Source organism: Ailuropoda melanoleuca, chromosome X (genome assembly GCF_002007445.2).
Source record: "Ailuropoda melanoleuca isolate Jingjing chromosome X, ASM200744v2, whole genome shotgun sequence".
Lineage (NCBI taxonomy): Eukaryota > Metazoa > Chordata > Mammalia > Carnivora > Ursidae > Ailuropoda > Ailuropoda melanoleuca.
The window spans coordinates 46,470,316-46,496,446 of record NC_048238.1 but is presented as its reverse complement, the minus strand read 5'-3'; the positions used below and the strand labels follow the sequence as shown (position 1 = coordinate 46,496,446).

General features: G+C 39.3%; 2 protein-coding genes across 3 annotated transcripts in view; both read right to left on the bottom strand.

The window, feature by feature from the left end:
- Window positions 1–347, bottom strand: part of SPIN3 (spindlin family member 3) — a 32,228-nt gene extending 31,881 nt beyond the window's left edge. Inside the window, 1 exon segment of the mRNA XM_034649025.1 lies at window positions 278–347. Within this exon segment, the coding sequence (XP_034504916.1) occupies window positions 278–347 (70 nt within the window).
- Window positions 1–26,131, bottom strand: part of NBDY (negative regulator of P-body association) — a 39,166-nt gene that overhangs the window by 627 nt on the left and 12,408 nt on the right. Inside the window, exon 3 of one of the 2 annotated variants that reach the window (XR_004622337.1) lies at window positions 13,142–13,186. The exons of the other annotated variant lie outside the window; for it this stretch is intronic. The gene's annotated coding sequence lies outside the window, so the exon portion shown is untranslated. Of the gene's footprint in view, window positions 1–13,141; window positions 13,187–26,131 lie in introns of those variants that run through there. 2 annotated transcript variants of the gene reach the window in all.

Here is a 26,131-nt window from a genome sequence, read left to right as displayed (position 1 = left end):
AAAAGGTTTGTATATAACATCTTCTAAACGTAGTAGCCTATATTAAGTTAATGGTTGCTTAAGTTTGTACCCATTCTTTACTCCTCTTCTCTTCATGTTTTAGGTATATGCTGTCACATTTTACATATTTTGTGAATCCTTTGATTGATTTTTACAGATATACTTATTACTGGTTTTGTGTTTGTTACTTTTCATAAGCTTACATATGGTTTTTCCACTCAAAGAGACCCTTTTAATATTTCTTATGGGCTGGTTTAGCGGTCATAAACTTCTTTACCTTTGTCTGTCTGAGAAACTCTATCTCTCCTTCTATTCTGAATGATAGCCTTGGTGGATAGAATATTCATGGCTGCAGATTTCCCCCTTACAGCACTTTGAATATATCATGCTTCTTTCTTCTGGCCTGCAAAGTTTCTATTGTAAAATTCAATGATATACTTATGTGGTTTCCCCTGTGTGTAACTCTCTGCCTTTCTTTCACTGTTTTGAAATTCTCATATTCACTACTTTTTGCCATTTTTATTACTATGTATCTTGACTTGTACCTTTTTGGGTTGAATTTCTTGGGTTATTTCTGTGCCTCCTAAATCTGGATCTCTGTCTCTTTCTCCATATTCAGGTCACTTTCAGCTATTATTTAAGTACATTTTTTGCCCCTCCACTTCTCTCTCTTCTCTTCTGGGAACCATATAATGAGAATGTTATTACTTTGATGCAGTCATGAGTTCTCTAAGTCAATTCTCATTATGCAGTATTTGTTTGTCTTTCACCTGTTCACCTTGATTACTTTCCATTACTCTATCCTTCAGGTCACTTAGTAAGTTTCTCTCCTTCCTATAGCCCACTATTTATTTCATCTATTGTATTTTATATCTCATTTATGGAGATCTTCATCTCTGATATGTTATTTTTCAATCTCTTTGTCAAGTGTCTCACTGATGTCTTCCACCCTTTTTGAAGTCCAGTGAATATTTTTATGATCATCACTTTAAATCCTCTATCAGGCATATTATTTATATCTGTTTCACTTAGGTCTCTTCTGTGGCTCTATCCTGTTCTTTAGTTTGGAACATACACCTCTGTCTCATTTTGTCTGTCTGTATGTGTTTCTGTGTGTTAGGTAGTCAGATATGTCTCCTGTTCTTGAGGGTAATGGCCTTATGAAGAAGAGGTCTTATAGTGCCTTGCAGAGCATATGCTCTGTTCTCCAGAACATGGCACTTCACGGGCTGTCTCCTATGTGTGTTGCATGTGCCCTGAAGTTGTGTCTTATCTACTTTCTCCTTTAGTCCAGTCATATACAGAGGCTCTCTTTGCCTGTTGCGGTTTAGTCCCGGGGTGTGGTGGGGCATGAAGTTTTAACAAGGTGCACTCTGATCTGCTTGTGAAATGAGATCTGCTGTCACCCCCAATACTTGGGCCAGCCTGGGTTCATCCAAAAAGTGTGCAAAGCTGGAACAGCACACGCTGTTATCTAGGTGTGCTTCAGACTTCTACATGGACTGCCACTGCTGCTGCTGCCACTGCCACAAGGGCCAAGGCCCCATAAAACATATGGTTTGGGAGACATGGTGTTAACGAGGTCTACACTGGTCTTCTGGTTAGGGGACTTGTAGCACCACGACTGAAGGAAAGGTGACTGGGAAGAGTAGGTCCACCACAGTGCAAGTTAGAGAGCTAGATGTAAGCAAGTTAGGTTGTGATGGTGTCAGGCTGGTTCCTGCTGGTGGCAGTGTGTTTACACTGGGGAATGAGGGAGGGAGATGGCACCTGCTAGCTCCTTTTCTCCTGTATAAGTCCATCAGCAATCCCTGTCTCTCCAGGACAGAGTCTAAGATCAGTAGTAAATAACTCTACCTCCTGTATTTCCCAGGTGTTTTTCAAACAGCTGCTTCTAGGTTGGACTGTTGGGTCTGTTTGTTGTGCTCTGTAAGGGTAGGGACACAATTTTCTCTTGTCCTGCCAGCTCTCCCAGAGCCAATCCCACTGATTTTTAAAATTCTAGGCTTTAAGTCCCACTGCTTTTAAGGACTCATGAAATTTGTTCCTTCTCAATTTCAAAGCCAAATGCTATGGGGATTCTTCTTCCCAGTGTGGACTCCCCAGTGTGATAGTCTATATCTCTCCCCTCTCAAGGCCAAGGCTCCCCACTCTGCAGAAGGCCAAGGGCCACTTTGCACCCAAACCATGTCTCCATCTTTCCTACCTTCCTTGATGTTGCCTCTTTACCTTTCACTGTAGTGTTTATTCTACCAGTCTTCAGGTTGTTTTCTGGGTTATTTACACTTGAGTGTTATCTACTTGCATCCATGGAACAAGATGAGCTTAGGGTCACCTTACTCCACCATCTCTTCAGGCTCCATCACTATAGTAGTCTATATTAAGTTGATGGTCACTTCAGTTCAAACACATTCTAAAAGTACTACATTTCTACTCCTCTCTCCAGTTTTTATGTATATATTTTATATCTTTTTTTTAAATTTTGTGACTCAATGAATATTTTTTGATATAATTAATTTTACTGCTTTTGTTTTCCAACCTTCACACTAGTTTTATAAGTGACTAATCTATTTTCATTGTATGTTTGCTTTTTTAATGACTTTTTTAAAAATATTTTTCTTTTAATTATGATGGTTCCCTTTTTCCACTTAATGAAATGCCTTTAAAAATAAATAAATAATGAAGTGCCTTTAATAGATTGTGTATGTGTGTTTCTAAAACAGGTTCTGTGGGGATAAACTTCATTAGCTTTTGTTTGTCTCGGAAACTGTCTCTCCTTCAGGTCTGAATGTAACTTTGCTGGGTAGAGTACTATTAGTTGTAGGATTTTCTTCTTGCACTTTGAATGTATCATGTCACTGCCTTATCACGTGCAAAGTTGCTGCTGTATAAATCACCCAATAGCCTTCTGGTGTTTCCCTTTTATGTAACTAGTTTATTTTTCCCTTGCTACCTTTTCCCTTGCTCTGTTTATCTTTAATCTTTGACATTTTAATTATTAGGTATCTTGGTGTGAACCTCCTTCAGTTCATCATATTTAGAGATATACATGCTTCCTGGACCTGGATCTCATATTTCTTTCTCCAGATTATGGAAGTTTTCAGCCACTATTTCTTCAAATAAGTTTTCTGCCCCTTTCTCTCTTGCTTCTCCTTCTGGAACTTGTATAATTAGAATATTAATACACTTGATGCTGTCTCAGAGGACACTTAAAATTTCCTCATTTTTTAAATTCTTTTTTTTGCATTTTTGCTGTTCAGTTTGGTCACTTTCCAGAGCTCTCTTACAAATTACTGGTCTGTAATCCTACATCTTTTAATCTGCGGTCAATTCCATGTAGTTGACTTTTTTTTCATTTCAGATATTGTATTCTTCAACTGACTGGTTCTTTTTAATACTTTCTCTATTTTGAAGTTCTCACGGAGTTCATCCACTCCTCTCTCCAGTCCAGTGACCATCTTTATGACTATTACTTTGAACTCTTTATTAGAGAGACCCTTTAACTCCATTTCATTTAGTAATTTTCCAAATTTTTGTCTCGTTCATTCCTTTAGAGCATATTCCTATGTCTCCTCATTTTATTTGACTTTGTTTGTTTCTATTAATTTCATGGATCAGCTATTTCTCCTAGTCTTGAAGAACTGGCCTTGTGTAGACAGTGTTGGTTTATCAGCTTTTGTTGCCTGGCTGGAACTGTAGAAGGCACAAGCTAAATGACCCAGGAAAGTCCACACAGGGGCTGCCTGGTGGGATGGCTAGAGGTGAACTGTTTGCAGGCTGGAAGGTCCCAGGGCACTCTATAAAAAGGGCTTCTTAATAGGACAAGTGAAGCCTATAGGGCTGTTCTCAGGGAGTCTCTTTGCATTCTGTGCAAGTTTGTTCTGGCAGGGCAGCTGTAGTTGCAGCAGGTACAGGCTGGGGGTTCCTAGTGCATTCAGCGCAAGGAGCACTTTGGCAGGACATCTGAATCCAAAGTGGGTGTGGACCTTGGGTGACCTGGGATGATTTGTTCTTTTGTTGCCTTGGTGAGATGGCTGCAGCTGTAGTGGGCACTGTCCAGGAATGTCCTCATGCACAGAATGCTGAGGCCACCTGGATGGGATGGCTGGAGATTGGGTAGGTGGTGGGGGCTGTCTTAGGGAGGGATGACTGGCTACTGTGAGCTAGGGGTATAGGGCTCACCAAAGCAGCCAGCTGGTTAGGTTGCCTATAAGTACCCTGTTCCTATCTGCATTATCAAGGTGGAGGGGGTGCATAAACAATGGCATTCACAAGCCCCTCCAATACTGCAGTGTCCCCACAGTGTTTCTAGGGTTGTTTCCTTTATATTTTAGTTGTTCTTTTATTTTTTTTTAATTTTTTTTAATTTATTTTTTTAAAGTTCCATGATTTATTACTTGCATATAATACCCAGTGCACCATGCCATACGTGCTCTCCTTAATACCCATCACCAGGCTATCCCATTAGTTTTTTTTTAAAATTCACAGCTTTTGTTTTGTTTTGTTTTCATGTACTCTAGGGTGGTGAAAATTGGTTTGGGCAAGGAATCTGGGGAATCACTAAAACATCAGGTCAGCATGGGTGCCCAGATTCTGCTTTTATCTTTGCTATCAAGGTGGAGGGCAAGCATAAACAATAGTGCCCACCAGCCACTCTGATTCTAGAGAGCATTCCAAAGGTCCCCTAGCATTTTGCAGATACTGAAGGGCTGCATCCTTTGAATTCTAGTTGCCCTTTCAAACCACAGTTTTGTTTTGTTTTGTTTCCCTATAACCTAGGATAGAAAAACTGCTCCAAGTCTGTCAGTGTTTTATCTCCAAGGTGCAGCTCACAGAATTGGGGCAGGGCTCTCATAGTTTCCTTGTGTCTGTCTCTCCACCATCATCTATGTAATCCCTCTAACCTTTGTTGTGGAGAAGCTGTTCAGTCAGCCCACAGTTCTTCTGGAGGAATTGCTCTATATGTAGGTGATTTGGTGTATCTGTGGAGATGAGTTCAGGGTCTTCCTATCTTGCATTCTTGGAAACTGCCTCAAATTTTCTCTTCTTATAAAGACTAACATATTTTAACACTCCTTTTTAAATTTTTATTTAAATTCCATTTAACCAACTAACAGTGTTATATTTGTTTCACATACACAATACAGTGATTCAACACCTCGATACAACACCCGGTGCTATTACAAGTACGCTCCTTAATCCCCATCACCTGTTTAACCCATACCCTCTGGAAACCATCAGTTTGTAATCTATAGTTAAGAATCTGTTTCTTGATTTTCCTATCTCTTTTTCTTTTGTTTCTTAAATTCCACATATGAGTGAAATCATATGGTATTTGTCTTTATCTGACTCACTACTTCACTTACCACAATACTCTAGGTCTCCATGATATCATTGCAAATGGCAAGATTTCATTCATTTTTATGGCTGAGTAATATTCCACTGTGTATATATATACCACTTCTTTATCCATTCATACCTTGATCCCCAAACCAGGCAAAGACCCCTTCAAAAAGGAGAATTACAGACCGATTTTTCTAATGAATATGGACGCTAAAATCCTCAACAAGATCCTTGCTAATAGAATCCAACAGCACATTAAAAGGATTATCCACCATGACCAAGTGGGATTCATACCTGGGATGCAAGCATGGTTCAACACTCGCAAATCAATCAATGTGATACATCATATCAACAAGAAAAGACTCAGGAACCATATGATCCTCTCAATTGATGCAGAAAAAGCATTTGACAAAATACAGCATCCTTTCCTGATTAAAACCCTTCAGAGTGTAGGAATAGAGGGTACATTTCTCAATCTCATAAAAGCCATCTATGAAAAGCCTACTGCAAGCATTATTCTCAATGGGGAAAAGCTGGAAGCCTTTCCCTTAAGATCAGGAACACGACAAGGATGCCCACTCTCGCCACTATTATTCAACATAGTACTAGAAGTCCTTGCAACAGCAATCAGAAGACAAAAAGGGATCAAAGGTATCCAAATCGGCAAAGAAGAAGTCAAACTGTCTCTCTTTGCAGATGACATGATACTCTATATGGAAAACCCAAAGGAATCCACTCCCAAACTATTAGAAGTTATAGAACAATTCAGTAAGGTGGCAGGATACAAAATCAATGCCCAGAAATCAGTTGCATTTCTATACACGAATAACGAGACTGAAGAAAGAGAAATTAGGGAATCCATCCCATTTACAATAACACCAAAAACCATACGTTACCTTGGAATTAACTTAACCAGAGACGTAAAGGACCTATATGCTAGAAACTATAGATCACTTTTGAAAGATATTGAGGAAGACATAAAAAGATGGAAAAATATTCCATGCTCATGGATTGGAAGAATTAACATAGTTAAAATGTCCATACTACCCAGAGCAATCTACACTTTCAATGCTATCCCGATCAAAATACCGAGGACATTTTTCAAAGAACTGGAACAAATAGTCCTTAAATTTGTATGGAACCAGAAAAGGCCCCGAATCTCCAAGGAACTGTTGAAAAGGAAAAACAAAGCTGGGGGCATCACAATGCCGGATTTCGAGCTGTACTACAAAGCTGTGATCACAAAGACAGCATGGTACTGGCACAAAAACAGACACATCGACCAATGGAACAGAATAGAGAACCCAGAAATGGACCCTCGGCTCTTTGGGCAACTAATCTTTGATAAAGCAGGAAAAAACATCCGGTGGAAAAAAGACAGTCTCTTCAATAAATGGTGCTGGGAAAATTGGACAGCTACATGCAAAAGAATGAAACTTGACCACTCTCTCACACCATACACAAAAATAAACTCCAAATGGATGAAAGACCTCAATGTGAGACAGGAATCCATCAAAATTCTAGAGGAGAACATAGGCAACAACTTCTATGACATCGGCCAGAGCAACCTTTTTCACGACACATCTCCAAAGGCAAGAGAAATAAAAGATAAAATGAACTTATGGGACTTTATCAGGATAAAGAGCTTCTGCACAGCCAAGGAAACAGTCAAAAAAACTAAGAGACAGCCCACGGAATGGGAGAATATATTTGCAAAGGACACCACAGATAAAGGACTGGTATCCAAGATCTACAAAGAACTTCTCAAACTCAATACACGAGAAACAAATAAACAAATCATAAAATGGGCAGAAGATATGAACAGACACTTTTCCAATGAAGACATACAAATGGCTAACAGACACATGAAAAAATGTTCAAAATCATTAGCCATCAGGGAAATTCAAATCAAAACCACACTGAGATACCACCTTACGCCAGTTAGAATGGCAAAGATAGACAAGGCAAGAAACAACAATTGTTGGAGAGGATGTGGAGAAAGGGGATCCCTCCTACATTGTTGGTGGGAATGCAAGTTGGTACAGCCACTCTGGAAAACAGTGTGGAGGTCCCTTAAAAAGTTAAAAATTGAACTACCCTATGACCCAGCCATTGCACTACTGGGTGTTTACCCCAAAGATACAGACGTAGTAAAGAGAAGGGCCATATGCACCCCAATATTCATAGCTACATTGTCCACAATAGCCAAATTATGGAAGGAGCTGAGATGCCCTTCCACAGATGACTGGATTAAGAAGTTGTGGTCCATATATACAATGGAATATTACTCAGCTGTCAGAAAGAACTAATTCTCAACATTTGCTGCAACATGGACGGCACTGGAGGAGATAATGCTAAGTGAAATAAGTCAAGCAGAGAAAGACAATTATCATATGATTTCTCTCATCTATGGAACATAAGAACTAGGAGGATCGGTAGGGGAAGAAAGGGATAAAGAAGGGGGGTAATCAGAAGGGGGAATGAAACATGAGAGACTATGGACTATGAGAAACAAACTGAAGACTTCAGAGGGGAGGGGGTGGGGGAATGGGATAGACTGGTGATGGGTAGTAAGGAAGGCACGTATTGCATGGTGCACTGGGTGTTATACGCAACTAATGAATCATCAAACTTTACATCGGAATCTGGGGATGTACTGTATGGTGATTAACATAATATAATATAATAAAATAAAATAAAAGAATGTATAAATTAAATGTAATCATGAAGAAACATCACAGAAACTGAATTTCAAGGACAGTCTAAAATGACTGATATCATCTTAAAAACTATTTTTTCTACCCAAAGAGAAATCTATGAAACTACGGCAAATTCTTGAAGGAAACTAAACATGATAGCTGAATGCAACATGATTGTGGATTGGACCCTGGACCAAATTCTTTTCTTGTTTTTTAATAAATAGCACTTAATGGTAGAATTGATGAAAAATGAATATGGTCTTATGAGTGAAACAAACAATTTGACAGTAATAGAAGGAAGAATATGTAATTGACACAAACCAAATAGCCAACAATACATGACTGAATATATATTTGACATGAAACAATTACAGAACAATGTGAGATTGAATATAATTGACTTCTTGCTTTTTAACTCTGTGTTGGTTCATAAATGACACCCCGTACCTTGTTGTGTTGTCATGGAACCTGAGGGAACCTTCTATTGGCTTTAATTTCTAGACAAAGTGGGCTGAGCTCTGGGACTGGCTTGGCAATGTTCCAGTGCCTGCTGTCAATAAGCTGCCTTGCCCTTCCACAGACCACCACAGAGGGCACAAAATCCATTAGTGGAATAAAGTACATCGATTTAAATCATTAATCAAGAAGACTAAATTTAATTAATATTTCTATAAAAATGCATACTTGTTTGATTCAACCTTAATGCACATTCTTTACAACTCAGATGCAGAGTTTATTTTAGAAGTTATGTATGTATATAATTAAAATAGAGACTTGTATTTTACATTTTTAAGAGTAATTTTCAGCTGCATCATGAAACTGAATTATTTTTTAAAAGATTTTATTTATTTATTTGACACAGAGACAGTCAGTGAGAGAGACAGACAGTGAGAGAGAGACAAGCAGGGGGAGTGGGAGAGGAAGAAGCAGGCTCCCAGTGGAGGAGCCTGATGTGGGGCTCGATCCCAGAATGCCGGGATCACGCCCTGAGCCGAAGGCAAACGCTTAATGACTGAGCCACCCAGGCGCCCCTGAATTATTTTTTATTCTATGTATTAAGGCTAACAGAAATAAATCTTTCAGGATTGCTGGGAAAAAAATGAATATGGTCTTACGAAACACATACTGAGGTACAGAGGATTCATGAGGCAATTTATTGTTCAATGGTTCAGAAAAAGTATATGTACACACATATATATACAATATGTACATATAAATATATAACTACAAATATAAAAAACATAAATATAAGCAATAATATTTCTTGATATTTACCCATAGTAGTTGAAAACATGTCTACACAAAAATCTGCATATAGATGTTTATAGTGCTTTATTCATAACTGTCAATCTTAGATGCAACTGAGTGTCCTCCTGAAGGTGAATGGATAAATAATCTGCTACATTCAAGCAATGGAATGTTATTCTGAAATGAAATGAGCTATCCAGCCATGAAAAGAAATGGAGAAACCTTAAATGCATATTACTAATGGACATAAGCCAATTTGAAAGTTTATATACTGTATGTTTCAAATCATTAACTTTCTGGAAAAGGTAAAACTATGGAGACAGTAAAAAGATCAGTGGTTGCCAGAGGTTGGAGGAAAGGGTGAACAGGCAGAACACAGAGGCCTTTCAAGGCAGTGAAAATACTCTATATGACACTATAATGAGATTACATGTCATTATTCATTTTCCCAAGCCCACAGAATGTTTAACACCAAGAGTGAAATAATATAACTATGGATTTTGGGTGATTATTTTATGTCAGTACAGGTTCATTAATTGTGACAAATGTACCATTCTCATAGGAGATTTTGATTAACAAGGAAGGCTATGCATATGTAGGGGTAGGGTATATATGAGAAATTTCTATATGTTCTTCTCAAATTTGCTGTGAATGTAAAACTGCTCTTAAAAACATGTTTAGGGGCGCCTGGGTGGCTCAGCCATTAAGCATCTGCCTTCAGCTCAGGTCACGATCCCAGAAAAAAGCATGACAAAATATAGCAGCCATTCTTGATAAAAACCCTCAGCAAAGTAGGGATAGAAGGAACATACATCAACGTCATGAAGGCCATATATGAAAGACTCGCAGTTAATATCATCCTCAATGGGGAAAAACTGAGAGCATTTCCTCTATGGTCAGGAACAAGATACAGATTTCCACTCTCACCATATTTAACATAGTACTGGAAGAATTAGTTTCAGCAATCAGATAAGAAAAAGAAATAAAAAGGCATCCAAATTGGTAAGGAAGAAGTCAAACTTTCAGTATTTGCAGACAACATGATACTCTATGTAGAAAACCTGAAAGACTCCATCAAAAAATTGCTAGAAAATATGAATTCAGCAAAATCATAGGATATGAAATCAACATACAGAAATCTGTTGCATTTCTATACATCAATAATGAAAAAACAGAAAAAGAAATCAAGGAATTGATCTTATTTATAATTGCACCAAAACCCATATGATATGTAGGATGAAACCTAACCAAAGAGTAAAAGATTCATACTCTGAAAACTACAGAACACTTATGAAAGAAATTGGAAAGGACACAAAGAAATGGAAAAACATTCCACACTCATGGACTGGAAGAATAAACATTGTTAAAATGTCTATACTAGGTCGCCTGGGTGGCTCAGTCAGTTAAGCGTCTGCCTTCGGCTCAGGTCATGATCCCAGGGTCCTGAGATCGAGCTGCATTGGGCTCCCTGCTCAGTGGGGAATCTGCTTCTTGCCCTCCCTCTGCCTCTCCCATTGCTTGTGTTCTCTCTGTCTCTCTGATAAAAAAATAAAGTCTATATGACCCACAGCAATGCACACATTTAATGGAATCCCTATCAAAATACCCTCAGTATTTTTCACAAAGCTGGAACAATCATAAGATTTGTGTGGAACCAGAAAAGATGCCAAGTAGCCAAAGGAATGTTGAAAAAGAAAGCCAAAGCAAGAGGCATCACAATTCCAGATGTTAAGCTCTATTACACAGCTGTAACCATCAAGACAGTGTAGTACTGGTTAAAGAGCAGACACATAGATCAATGAAACAGAATAGAAAACCGAAAAATGGACGCTCAACTCTACGGCCAATTAAACTTTGACAATGTAGGAAAGAATATTGAATTGAAAAAATCCAGTCTTCTCAACAACTTGTGTTACGAAAACCGACAGCTAAATGTGGAAGAATGTAACTGGAACACTGACTTATACCATACATAAAAATAAATCACAATGGATGAAAGATATAAATGTGAGACAGAAATCTATCAAAATCCTAGAGGAGAACACAGGCAGCACCTTCTGACCTCAGCTGTAGCAAATTCTTACTAGACATGTCACTGGAAGCAAGGGAAATAAAAGCAAAAATGAACTAATGGTACTTCCTCAAAATAAAAGCTTTCGCACAGTGAAAGAAACAATCAAACTAAATGGCAGCCTATGGAATGGGAGAATATATTTGCAAATGACAGACAATAAAAGGTTAGTGACCAGATTCTATAAAAAAACTTATCAAACTTCCCTGATCTGGGAAAAGGAACAGACATCCAACTCCAAGAGGCATAGAGAACTCCCACTGAAATAAACAAAAGCAGGCCAACACCAAAATATACTGTCATTAAATTTACAAAATATAGTGATAAAGAAAAAATCTTGAAAGCACCAAGACAAAAGAAGTCCTTAACTTACAAGTGAAGATCCATAAGGCTAGCTGCGGATTTCTCAACAGGAAAGTGGCAAGCCAGAAAGGAACGGCATATATTGTCAAAGTGCTAAAGGGGAAAGATTTGCATCCAAGAAAACAATATTCAGAACATGGCGGGGGGGGGAGTTAAGATGGCGGAGGAGTAGGGGACCCCTTTTTCAGCCGGTCCCCTGAGTTGAGCTGCATAGGTACCAGACCAGCCTGAACATCCACTGAATCAACCTGAGATGCAGGAAGATACATCTGGATCTCTACAAATGAATATCACCAGCGCTGAGAATTGAGGTACGAAGTGGGGAACCATGAAACCACACACAGATATCAGAAGATAAACAGAAGGGGGAGGGAGCTGCTGCATTTGGGCGCCCAGAAGCCATAGCCACCTGCACGGGGGAGTGGGCGGAATCCCGGACTGGCACGCGCGAGAAAGCAGACTGAGGCCATGAGCTGGGGAACGCGCGCGACCAGACTGAGGGCCAGAGCTCTGAACCATGTGGGGGCTGCTGGCGGCTGGCGGTATTAGAAATACAAAGGACAGAGACGTGCCGGCCCTGGGAGTGAGGGCTGGGACACAGGTTGTGGGGTGACATCCTAGGATGCTGCAGGATGGAGCAGCACCAACAGAAAGAGAGTTAAAGTGGTCAGAACACCAGTGGAGAACGGTTTTCGATCCCTCTGTTCTGATACAGGGCTGAGATTCGGCCACTGCTGCTCTGACTCTCAGAAGAGGCACAGCAAACTGCCAGGGAAAGCCGCCAGAGAACAAAAGCGGGCCTGGTCAATAATTTGGGCTCTGGACAACCCCACAACCTCTCCTCATCAGTAGGAAGAGAAGTAGAAATCCCCCCAGAAAAGAAAACACAATGAGTCTGTGGCCTCTGCAGGCAGGCTGAAAAATCAAGAAGCCCACATTCCTAAGATCCCTATAAAACAAGGGCGCATGGCCTGGGGCCTGGTCAATAATTTGGGCTCTGGACAACCCCACAACCTCTCCTCATCAGTAGGAAGAGAAGTAGAAATCCCCCCAGAAAAGAAAACACAATGAGTCTGTGGCCTCTGCCACAGAATTAATGTGTATGGATATAACCAATATAGCAGAAATGGAATTCAGAGTAACAATGGTCAAGATGATGTGTAGACTTGAAAAAAGTATTAACGAAAATGTTAATGAGAATATAGAATCTCTAAGGGCGGAAATGAGAGCGAATTTGGCAGAAATTAAAAATTCTATGAGGCAAATGCGGTCAAAACTAGAGGCTCTGACGGACAGAGTGATTGAGGGAGAAGAATGTATCAGCGAATTGGAGGACGGGTTAGTAGAAGAAAAAGCTAAAATAGAAGCTGGACTCAAAAAAATCCACGCTAGGAATGTAGGTTACAGGAGATTACTGACCCAACGAAACGTTGCAATGTCAGAATCATCGGCATCCCCGAGGCTGTGGAGAAAAATAGAGGTCTAGATGAGATATTTGGACAAATTGTAGCTGAAAACTTCCCTAATCAAGCAAGGGAAACAAAAATTTGTGTCCAAGAGGCAGAGAGGACCCCTCCCCAGCTCAACCAGGACAAACCTACACCATGCCACGTCATAGTGCAATTCACAAATATTAGATGCAAGGATACAGTATTGAAAGCAGCCAGGGCAAAGAAATTTCTCACGTTCCAAGGCAAAGGTCTCAGAATTACGTCAGACCTGTCTACACAGACCTGGAATGAGAGAAAAGGTTGGGGGGACATTTTTAAGGCTCCCTCAGAGAAAAACATGCAGCCAAGGATCCTTTAACCAGCAAGGCTGTCATTCAGAATGGATGGAGAAATGAAGACCTTCCAGAATCACCAGTCATTAAGGCGGGTTCTATAAAAGTAAAAAGGCCCCAAGAGTGATACAGAACAGAAAGTCACAATCTATGCAAATACTTTACGGGCAGCATGGCATCATTTAAATCATATCTCTCAATAATCAGTCCCATGTAAATGGCCTAAATGTTCCCATAAAAAGCCACAGGGTTGCAGATTGGATAAAAAGACATGCCCCATCCATTTGCTGTCTATAAGAGACTCATTTTGAACCTAAAGATACATTCAGACTGAAAGTCAAGGGATGGAATACCATCTTTCCCGCCAATGGACCTCAAAAGAAAGCTGGGGTACCAATTCTCATATCAGACATATTGGATTATAAACTAAAGACTATAGTTAGAGACACTGAAGGGCACTATATTATTCTTAAAGAATGTATCCAACCAGTGGATATGACAATTAAAATATAAATGCCCCCAGCAGGGGAGCAGCAAGATACATAAGCCAACTCTTAACCAGAATGAAGAGACATATAGATAAAAATACATTAATAGTAGGGGACCTCAACACCCCACTATCAAAAATAGACAGAACGCCCATCCAAAAAATTGGCAAAGAAACAAGGGCTTTGAATGCCATATTCAACGAGTTGGACCTCATAGATATACATAGAACACTACACCCCAGAACCAAAGAACACTCATTCTATTCTAATGCCCACGGAACATACTCAAGAATACACCATGTTCTGGGACACAAAACAGGTCTCAACCGATACCAAAAGAGGGAAATTATCCCTGCATATTCTCAGATCTCAATGCTCTGAAAGTGGAACTCAACCACAAGGACAATTTGGAAGAAACTCAAACACTTGCAGACTAAGAACCATCCTGCTCAGGAATGACTCAATAAACCAGGAAATCAAAAATCAATTGAAACAATTTATGGAGACCAATGAGAATGAAAACACAACGGTCCAAAACCTATGGGATACTGCAAAGGCTGTACTAAGGGGAAAATACATAGCCATCCAAGCCTCACTCAAAAGAATAGAAAAATCTAAAAAGCAGTTTCTATATTCTCACCTCAAGAGGCTGGAACAGCAACAGAAGGACAGGCCTAATCCATGCACGAGGAAGCAGTTGACCAAGATTAGAGCAGAAATCAATGAATTAGAAAGCAGAAGTACAGTAGAGCAGACAAAAGGACTAGAAGCTGGTTCTTTGAGAAAGTTAGTAAAATTGACAAACCACTGGCAAGACTTATCCAAAAGAATAGAGAAAGGACCCAAATTAATAGAATTATGAATGAAAAAGGAGAGGACACAACCAATACCAATGAAATTGGTAGGATTATTAGAAACTTTTATCAACAGCTTTATGCCAATAAATTAAGCAATCTGGAAGAGATGTAGGCCTTCCTGGAAATTTACAAACTACCAAGACTGAAACAGTTAGAAATTGATTTTTTTAAACAAGACAATTACTTATGAAGAGATTGAGTCAGGGATAAACAACCTTCCAAATAACAAAACTCTGGGCCTGGACGGTTTTCCTGGGGAATTCTACCAAACGTTCAAAGAAGAAATAATACCTATTCTCCTAAAGCTATTTCAAAAAATAGAAACAGAAGGAAAGCTACCAAACTCATTCTATGAGGCCAGTATTACCTTGATCCCCAAACCAGGAAAAGACCTCATTAAAAAGGAAAATTACAGACCGATTTCCCCAATGAATATGGATGCCAAAATCCTCACAAGATACAGGCTAATAGAATCCTACAGTACATTAAAAGAATTATCCATCATGACCAAGTGGGATTCTTCCCTGGGATGCAAGCATGGTTCAACATTCACAAATCGATCAGCGTGATCCATCATATCAACAAGAAAAGACTCAGGAACCATATAATCCTATCATTGATGCAGAAAAATCATTTGACAAAATACAGCATCTTTTCCTGATTAAAACCCTTTAGAGTGTAGGGATAAAGGGTGCATTTCTCAATCTCATAAAAGCCATCTATGAAAAGCCTACAGCAAATATTGTTCTCAATGGGGAAAAGCTGGAAGCCGTTCCCTTAAAATCAGGAACAAGACCAGGATGCCCACTCTCACCTCTATTATTCAACATAGTACTAGAATCCTTGCAACCGCAATCAGACAACAAAAAGGGATAAACAGTATCCAAATCGGCAAAGAAGATGTCAAAATGTCTCTCTTCAAAGACGACATGATACTCTCTATGAAAAACCCAAAAGAATCCACTCCCAAATTATTAGAAGTTATAGAGCAATTCAGTAATGTGTTGGGATACAAAATCAATGCCCAGAAATCAGTTGCATTTCTATACACGAATAATGAGACTGACGAAAGAGAAATTAGGGAATCCATCCCATTTACAGTAGCACCAAAAACCATAGGTTACCTTGGAATTAACTTAACCGGAGATGTAAAGGATCTATATTCTAGAAACTATAAATCACTCTTGAAAGACATTGAAGAAGACAGAAAAAGATGGAAAATATTCCATGCCCATGGATCGGAAGAATTAGCATAGTTACAATGTCCATGCTACATCTACACTTTCAATTCTATCCCAATCAAAATACCGATAGCATTTTTCAAAGAACTGGAACAAATAGTCCTTAAATTTGTATGGAAACAGAAAAGGCCCCAAATCGCCAAGGAACTGTTGAAAAGGAAAAACAAAGCTGAGGGCATCACAATGCCGGATTTCGAGCTGTACTACAAAGCTGTGATCACAAAGAAAGCATGGTACTGGCACAAAAACAGACACGTAGACCAATGGAACAGAATAGAGAACCCAGAAATGGACCCTCGGCTCCTTGGGCAGCTAATCTTTGAAAAAGCAGGAAAAAACATCCAGTAGAAAAAAGACAGTCTCTTCAATAAATGGTGCTGGGAAAACTGGACAGCTACATGCAAAAGAATGAAACTTGACCACTCTCTCACACTATACACAAAGATAAACTCCAAGTGGATGAAAGACCTCAATGTGAGACAGGAATCCATCAAAACTCTAGAGAAGAACATAGGCAGCAACCTCTACGACATTGGCCAAAGCACCCTTTTTCATGACACATCTCCAAAGGCAAGAGAAACAAAAGGTAACCTAAATGAACGTGTGGGACTTCATCAAGATCAAAAGCTTCTGCACAGCCAAGGAAACAGTCAAAAAAACTAAGAGGCAGCCCACCGAATGGGAGAATATATTTGCAAATGATGCTACAGATAAAAGACTGGTATCCAAGATCTACAAAGAACTTCTCAAACTGAATACGCGAGAAACAAATAAACAAATCATACAATGGGCAGAAGATATGAACAGGCACTTTTCCAATGATGACATACAAATGGCTAACAAACACATGAAAAAATGTTCAAAATCATTAGCTATCAGGGAAATTCAAATCAAAACCACACTAAGATACCACCTTGCGCCAGTTAGAATGGCAAAAATTGACAATGCAAGAAACAGCAGTTGCTGGAGAGGATGTGGAGTAAGGGGATCCCTCCTAAATTGTTGGTGGGAAAGTAAGTTAGGACAGCCACTTTGGAAAACAGTGTGGAGGTCCCTTAAAAAGTTAAAAATTGAGCTACCCTATGATTCAGCCATTTCACTATTGGGTGTTTACCCCAAAGATACAGACGTAGTGAAGAGAAGGGCCATATGCACCCCAATGTTCATAGCAGCATTTCCCACAATTTCTAAATCGTGGAAGGAGCCGAGATGCCCTTCAACAGATGACTGGATTAAGAAGCTGTGGTCCATATATACAATGGAAAGGGCCATATGCACCCCAATGTTCATAGCCTCAACATTTGCTGCAACATGGACGGCACTGGAGGAGTTAATGCTAAGTGAAATAAGTCAAGCAGAGAAAGACAATTATCATATGGTTTTTCTCATCTATGGAACATAAGAAGTAGGAAGATCAGTAGGGGAAGAAAGGGATAAAGAAAGGGTGCGTAATCAGAAGGGGGAATGAAGCATGAGAGACTATGGACTCTGAGGAACAAACTGAGGGCTTCAGAGGAGAGGGAGATGGGGGAATGGGATAGGCTGGTGATGGGTAGTAAGGAGGGCCTGTATTGCATGGTGCACTGGGTTTTATATGCAACTAATGAATTATCGAACTTATTTCAGAAACCAGGGATGTACTGTATGGTGACTAACATAATAACAAAAAATTTTAAAAAAGTAAAAAGAAAGAGGGAAAGAAACTGTGAGAGACTTTTAAATATAGAGAACTGAGGGTTGATGGAGGAGGTGGATAGAGTAGGTTGGAAGGGTGATGGGTATTAAGGAGCGCATTTGGTATGATGAGCTCTGGGTGTTGTATGTATGTCATGAATCATGGAATTGTATTCCTGAAACCAATACTGCACTGTAGTTGACTGACTAGAATTTAAATAAAAATTTGAAAAGAAAAAAAATAAGTATTTTCATATGATTCATCAAATCCCCTTTAGGTATATATCTCAAGGAAATAAAATCACTAGTCTTGAAGAGATATTTGCACCCCTAGTTCACTGCATCATTACGTACAGAAAGCAAGACACGGAAACAACATAGGTCTCCACTAAGAGAGGAAAAGTTTTAAAAAAATACACTGTAAATATAAAATGATACATTACTCAGCCATAAGAAATCCTGCCATTTCCAGCCCAATGGATAAAACTTGAGGACATTATACTAAGTGAATTATGTTAGATAAAAATACTGTACGATCTTACTTATACATGGAATCTTAGTAAAAAGAAAACAAACTCATAAATAAAGAGAGTATGGTAATTTCCAGAGGTTGGAGGGTGGGAGAAATTGGTGAACGTGGTCAAAGAATATAAGCTTTCAGTTGTAACATGAGTAAGTTCTGTATATCTAATACATATATATCATGATATACATTATACTACAGTTAATAATATAGTTATAGCATATATATTTATACAATTATAGCATAGTTAACACTATAGTTTAATGGCTATAATTATCAATACTATATTGTTTACTTAAAAGTTGCTCAGAGTAGATATGAACAGTTCTCACTACACAGGGGTCACCTGGTTGGCTCAGTCGGTTAAACGTCCAACTCTTGAGTTCGCCTCAGGTCCTGATCTCAGGGTCAGGAGAATGAGCCTTGCATTGGGTTCTGTGCTGAGCCTGGACCTACTTAAAATTCTCTCCTCAGCTCTCTGCCCCTCCTGCTTGCATGCTTTCTCTCTCTAAAAAAAATAATTTAGGGGCGCCTGGGTGGCTCAGTCGTTAAGCTTCTGCCTTTGGCTCAGGGTGTGATCCCAGAGCCTTGGGATCGAGCCCCATATCAGGCTCCTCTGCTGAGAGCTTCCTTCTTCCTCTCCCACTCCCCTTGCTTATGTTCCCTCTCTCGCTGGCTGTCTCTCTCTCTGTCAAATAAATAAATAAAGAAATATTTAAAAATAATAATAATTTTAAAAAAGTTCTCAGCACAGAGGGGAAAAATGGCAACTGTGTGAGATGACTGTGAAAACTTATTGTGGTAATTATTTTGTAATATATAGGTACAGCAAATCAGCTTATGTACATTAAACTTGCAAAAATGTTATATGCCAAATATATTTCAATAAAGCTAGACAAAAAAGAACTATTAATATAGCTTGCACTGACCATTTGAAATAGATTTTCTTCCAATCACACCCCTTTAGCATTGATTATAAGTGGAAAATCTTCAAAATAAAGGTTTATGAAACAAAAATTGTAACGTTAAATTTCTATTCTTTTCTTTTATTATAATATTTTTTATTATGTTAGTCACCATACAGTACATCCCTGCTTTTTGATGTAAAGTTCAATGATTCATTAGTTGTGTGTAACACCCAGTGCACCATGCAATACATGCCCTCCTTAGTGCCCATCACCACACACGTAGTGAGATTATTTAAGAGAAAGGCATCTTTCTGAAGAAATACGGACTGAAGTACTTACAGGTACTGAATTATTTCCCAGTAAACGAGCATATCTGCTAGGAACTCTTAAATAGCTCAGAGAGAGAGAGGAAGAAGGGGAAGGGCAGAGGAAGAGGGGAAGGTAGAGGAGAGGAGAATGGGTAGAGGAGGAGTAAAAGAAAAAAGGAGGGAGAAGGGGTGTGGGAGGGAGAAAAAGAAATAAAGAATAAAAAAGTAAACATGGAAAAATTTTAATTGGTGAATCTTGGTAAAGAGTATATTCTCACCTCAAGAGGCTGGAAGAGCAACAGAGGAACAGGCCTAATCCATGCACGAGAAAGCAGTTGATCAAGATTAGACCAGAAATCAATGAACTAGAAACCAGGAGCACAGTAGAGCAGATCAACAGAACTAGAAGCTGGTTCTTTGAAAGAATAAATAAAATCTACAAACCACTGGCAAGACTTATCCAAAAGAATAGAGAAAGGACCCAAAGTAATAAAATTATGAATGGAAAGGGAGAGGTCACAACCAACACCAATGAAATTGGAAGGATTATTCAAAACTTTTATCGAGAGCTTCATGCCAATAAATTAAGCAATCTGGAAGAGATGGAGGCCTTCCTGGAAACCTACAAACTACTAAGACTGACACAGGAAGAAATTCATTTTTTAAACAGACCAATTAAGTATGAAGAGATTGAAATAGTGATTAAAACCTTCCAAAAAACAAAACCCCAGGGCCTGATGGTTTTCCCAGGGAATTCTACCAAACATTCAAAGAAGAAATAATACGTACTCTGCTAAAGCTATTTCAAAAAATGTTGAAAAGGAAAAACAAAGCTGGGGGCATCACAATGCCGGATTTCGAGCTGTACTACAAAGCTGTGATCACAAAGACAGCATGGTACTGGCACAAAAACAGACACATAGACCAATGGAACAGAATAGAGAACCCAGAAATGGACCCTCGGCTCTTTGGGCAACTAATCTTTGATAAAGCAGGAAAAAACATCCGGTGGAAAAAAGACAGTCTCTTCAATAAATGGTGCTGGGAAAATTGGACAGCTACATGCAAAAGAATGAAACTTGACCACTCTCTCACACCATACACAAAAATAAACTCCAAATGGATGAAAGACCTCAATGTGAGACAGGAATCCATCAAAATCCTAGGGGAGTACAAAGGCAGCAACCTCTATGACATCGGCCAAAGCAACTTTTTTCATGACACATCTCCAAAGGCAAGAGAAACAAAAGAANACTTATGGGACTTTATCAGGATAAAGAGCTTCTGCACAGCCAAGGAAACAGTCAAAAAAACTAAGAGACAGCCCACGGGATGGGAGAATATATTTGCAAATGATGCTACAGATAAAAGACTGGTATCCAAGATCTCCAAAGAACTTCTCAAACTCAATACACGAGAAACAAATAAACAAATCATAAAATGGGCAGAAGATATGAACAGACACTTTTCCAATGAAGACATACAAATGGCTAACAGACACATGAAAAAATGTTCAAAATCATTAGCCATCAGGGAAATTCAAATCAAAACCACACTGAGATACCACCTTACGCCAGTTAGAATGGCAAAGATAGACAAGGCAAGAAACAACAATTGTTGGAGAGGATGTGGAGAATAATTGACAAGGCAAGAAACAAGAATTGCTGGAGAGGATGTGGAGAAAGGGGATCCCTCCTGCATTATTTGGGAATGCAAGTTGGTACAGCCACTCTGGAAAACAGTATGGAGGTCCCTTAAAAAGTTAAAAATTGAACTACCCTATGATCCAGCCGTTGCACTACTGGGTATTTACCTCAAAGATACAGACGTAGTGAAGAGAAGAGCCATATGCACCCCAATGTTCATAGCACCATTGCTCACAATAGCTAAATCGTGGAAGGAGCCGAGATGCCCTTCAACGGATGCCTGGATTAAGAAGTTCTGGTCCATATATACAATGGAATATTGCTCAGCTATCAGAAAGAACGAGTTCTCAACATTTGCTGCAACATGTACGGCACTGGAGGAGATATAGCTGAGTGAAATAAGTCAAGCAGAGAAAGACAATTATCATATGGTTTCTCTCATCTTTGGAACATAAGAAGTAGGAAGATCGGTAGGAGAAGAAAGGGAAGAAGAACGGGGGGCTAACAGAAGGGGGAAAGAAGCATGAGAGACTACGGTCTCTGGGAAACAAACTGAGGGCTTCAGAGGGGAGGGGTGTGGGGGAATGGGATAGGCTGGTGATAGGTAGTAAGGAGGGCACGTACTGAATGGTGCACTGGGTGATATACGCAACTAATGAATCATGAACTTTACATCAAAAACCACGGATGTACTGTATGGTGACTAACATAATATATTAAAAATATTATTATAAATAAATATATAAATAAATAAATAGAATATTGAGAGTTCTTTGTAATAATCTACGATTTTTTTTGAATTTTTAATTTAGATCAAAATAAAAAGTTCTTGAGGAGAATGAGTTAAGATGGTGGTGTAATTGGGGGACCCTATGCTTCCCTTGTCCCTTGAGCAGAGCTAAATTAATATCAAATCATTCTGAACACCCATGAAATTGATGTGAGTACTGGGAGAACAAACTGCACATCTAGAGGGGAAAAAGCAGCCGCATCATGGAAGATAGGAGCTGCAGACAGGTATTTGTGTGAGAAGAGAATTCCAGGTGCTTTGGAGGGGAAGGAGGCCACATCACAGAGTGAGGACTGAGAGAGAGAGAAACCAACATGCAGGGGATTACAGAAGAAAGACACTTCCCCAAAACCACTGACTGTGAAAAAAGCGAGGGGCTGATTATTTTAAGTTTTTACAAGCAGCGGAGCTCAAAATCTGAAGTTTTAGAAGTCTGCGCCATCACTGGAGTTGTGCCAAGTGGGCACAGTAGTGTTCATCTAGGGAAGAGGGCAGAGGCCCAGAAGTGGACTGTATGGTCTGAGGATACCCTCCGTTGCACTGGGAGAGAAAGTTTTCCTGTATGGAATGCATTTGGAAGAGGTGGCATATCCTGAGAGGGGATGAAGCAGAAAATGGGCACCATTGAGCAGCACTGTTAATTAGCATATCAGCAGAGGAAACTGTTGAGGGCAGCTAACCTGGATGTTGGCTTTAGGCTGAGCTTTACCATAAATTCCGAAACCCTATATTTGTGCAACTGCTTTACTGGGACAAACTGACATGAGCCACAGTGCAGCGAGACCTTTCCCCAAAGAATCATTGTGGGTTTGCACCCTGTCAGGCTTCTAAAATTTGGAGTTTTGAAACCCAGCTGCACCCCTGAAATAAAACACAGGAACACTGTGCCAACAGGCAGGTAGATGGTGCAGACACAGGCATGGTTCTGATGGAATCCTAGGACACAGAAGGGGAGATTTTTCACTCTTCAGAGAGGGGATCCTGAACAGGAGCAGGCACAAACTCCCTCTTTGGAGACTTGACAGTGGGGTGAGGCCATTTCCCTCCAACCCATCAGTACAGACAGACCTCAGTGAACAACACACCACCCCCAGTGGAGGCTGGAGCTGCTTACAACAATCCCCACCCCACTATACCTTGCAGGGGCCTCTCCACTAGGCCAAGTCTACCTGGTATCCAGTGCAGCAGACCCCTCCCCCTAAAGACCAGCACAAACCCCCTGCACAAAGTCTATTGATCATAGAGTACTGCAAAACTTCAGCTTTGGGGGAGATAGAATTTAGCCTTTTCTAACAAGCACACCAAAACACACCTAGTTAAAATCCACCACACAATGTCCAACATCCAAACACTCCCCAGTGAAGGCAAGGAGAAACTCTGAAGAGGACTGACCTAAGGGAAGGAACAGCCAAAACACAGCAGCAGAGTACACACAGCATACACCAAAAAAACTTCCTGAAGAGCCAAGGCCTGGACAGTATATGACCTCTTCTTAATTTAGCCATTACTCTCAGGAGCAGCAAATGTAACAGACTTTCTGAACACACAGAAGACAGATTATCTATGTAAAATGCCAAGATGGAGGAATCCATCCCACAAGAAAGACCAAGAGGCAATGGCCAGTGATCGAATCAAAACAGTTATAAGTAATATGCCTGAACAAGAATCTTAAGGATACTAGCTGGCCTTGAGAAAACCATAGAAGACACTAGGGAGTACCTTACTGCAGAGATAAAAGGTCTACAAACTAGTCAGGCAGAAATAAAAAAGCTATAACCACGATGCACAACTGACTGGATGGAATGACCACAAGGATGGAAGAAGGTGAGGAACAAAGCAGTCATATTAGAAGAGAAAATTATGGAAAATAAGAAGTTGAAAAGAAGAAGGAAAGAAAAATATTGGATCACGAATGTAGACTTAGGGAACTCAGTGACTCCATAAAGTGTAATAACGTTTGTATCATAGGAGTCCCAGAAGAAGAAGAGAGGGGAAAAAGGGGAAGAAGGTTTAGTTGAAGGAATTATAGCTGAAAACTTCCCTAAACTGGAGAAGGACACAGGCATCGAAATCCAGGAGGCATAAAGAACTCCCATCAAAATCAACAAAAGCAAGCCAACACCAAGATATAGCATAGTGAAATTTATAAAATACACCAATAAGGAAAGAATCTTGTAAGCAGCAAGGGGAAAAAATTCCTTAACCTAGAAGATAAATCAGGTTTGCATCAGATCGATCCACAGAAAGTTGGCAGGCCAGAAGAAAGTGGCATGATACAATTCAACGCGCTGAATGGGAAAAATATGCAGCCAAGAATTCTTTATCCAGCAAGGCCATCATTCAGAATGGAGAGTTAAGGAGTTTCAAAGACAAACGAAAAATAAAGGAGTTCGTGACCACTAAGCCAGCTGTGCAAGAAATTTTAAGGGGGACTGTTTGAGTAGGAAAAAAAAGACCAAAAGCAACAAAGACTAGAAAGTCAGAAATAACAACTTTACAGTTAATACAATGGCACTAAATTCACATCTATCAGTAATCGGTCTGAATGTAAATGACCTATACTCTCCAATCAAAAGACAAAGGGTATCAGAATGGATAAAAAACAAGACTCATCTATATGCTGCTTGTGAGAGACACATTTTAGAACTAAAGACACCTGCAGATTGAAAGTGAGGGGATGGAGAGCCATTCATCACACTAATGGATGTCAAAAGAAAACCAGAGTGTCAATACTTACAGCAGAAAACTAGATTTTAAACCAAAGACTGTAAGAAGAGATGAAGAAGGGCACTATATCATAATTAAGGGATCTATCCAGCAAGAATTTCTAACAATTGTAAATATTTATGCCCTAACTTGGGACCCAAATATGTAAATCCAACAAACATAAAGAAACTCACTGACGATACTACTATAATACTAGGGACTTTAATACCCCCCCTTAGAACAATGGACAGATCATCTGGGCAGAAAATCAAAAGGAAAAAATGGCTTTGAATGACACACTGGACCAGATGGACTTAACAGATATATTCATAACATTTCATCCTAAAGCATCAGAATACACATTCTTTTCAAGTGCAGATAGACCATTCTCCAGAATAGATCATATACTGGGTCACAAATAAGGCCTCAACAAGTACAAAATGAATGAGATCATACTGTGCATAACAGGCTGCAATGTTATGAAATGCAGAGTCAACCAAAAGAAAAAATTTGGAAAGACCACAAATTCAGGGAGATGAAAGAACATCCTAATAAGAATGAATGGGTTAACCAGGAAACTAAAGAGGAAATAAAAAAGGACATGGAAGCAAATGAAAGTGAAAACACAGTAGTTCAAAACCTTTCGGACACAGCAAAGGCTGTCCTAAGAGGAAAGTACATTATAATACAGGCCTACCTCACCAAACAAGAAAAGTCTCAAATATGCAACCTAATCTTACATGTAAAGGAGCTACAAAAGGAGCAGAAAATGAAGCCTAAAGCCAACAGAAGAAGAGAAATAATAAAGATCAGAGCAGAAATAAAAGATATAGAAACAGAAAAAAAAACAAAAAAACAAAAAGCAGAACAGATCAATGAAATTGAGAGCTGGTTCTTTAAAAGAATTAAGAAAATTGATAAACCCCTAGCCAGACTTATCAAAAAGAAGAGAAAGGAACAAAAAAAATCACAGCTGAAAGGGGAGAGATCACAACCAACACCACAGAAATACAATTAAAAGAGAATATTATGAAAAGCTATATCCCAACAAATGCACAACATGGAACAAATGGAAAAATTCCTAGAAACATACAAACTACCAAAACTGAAACAGGAAGAATTAGAAAATTTGAACAGACCCATAATCAGCAAGGAAATTCAATCAGTAATCAAAAATGTACCAACATCAAGGCATCAATCCCATTTGCAATAGCACCAAAAACCACAAGCTCCCTAGGAATAAACCTAACCAAAGAGGCAAATGTTCTGTACTCTGAAAACTATGGAACACCTATGAAAGAAATTGAAAAGGACACAAAGAAATGGAAAAACTTTCTGTGCTCATAGAGTGGAAGAACAAACATTATAATGTCTATACTACCCAAAACAACCTACACTTTTAATGCAATCCCTATCAAAATACCACCAGCATTTTTCACAGAGCCAGAACAATTTGTATGGAACAACAAAAGACTCAGAATAG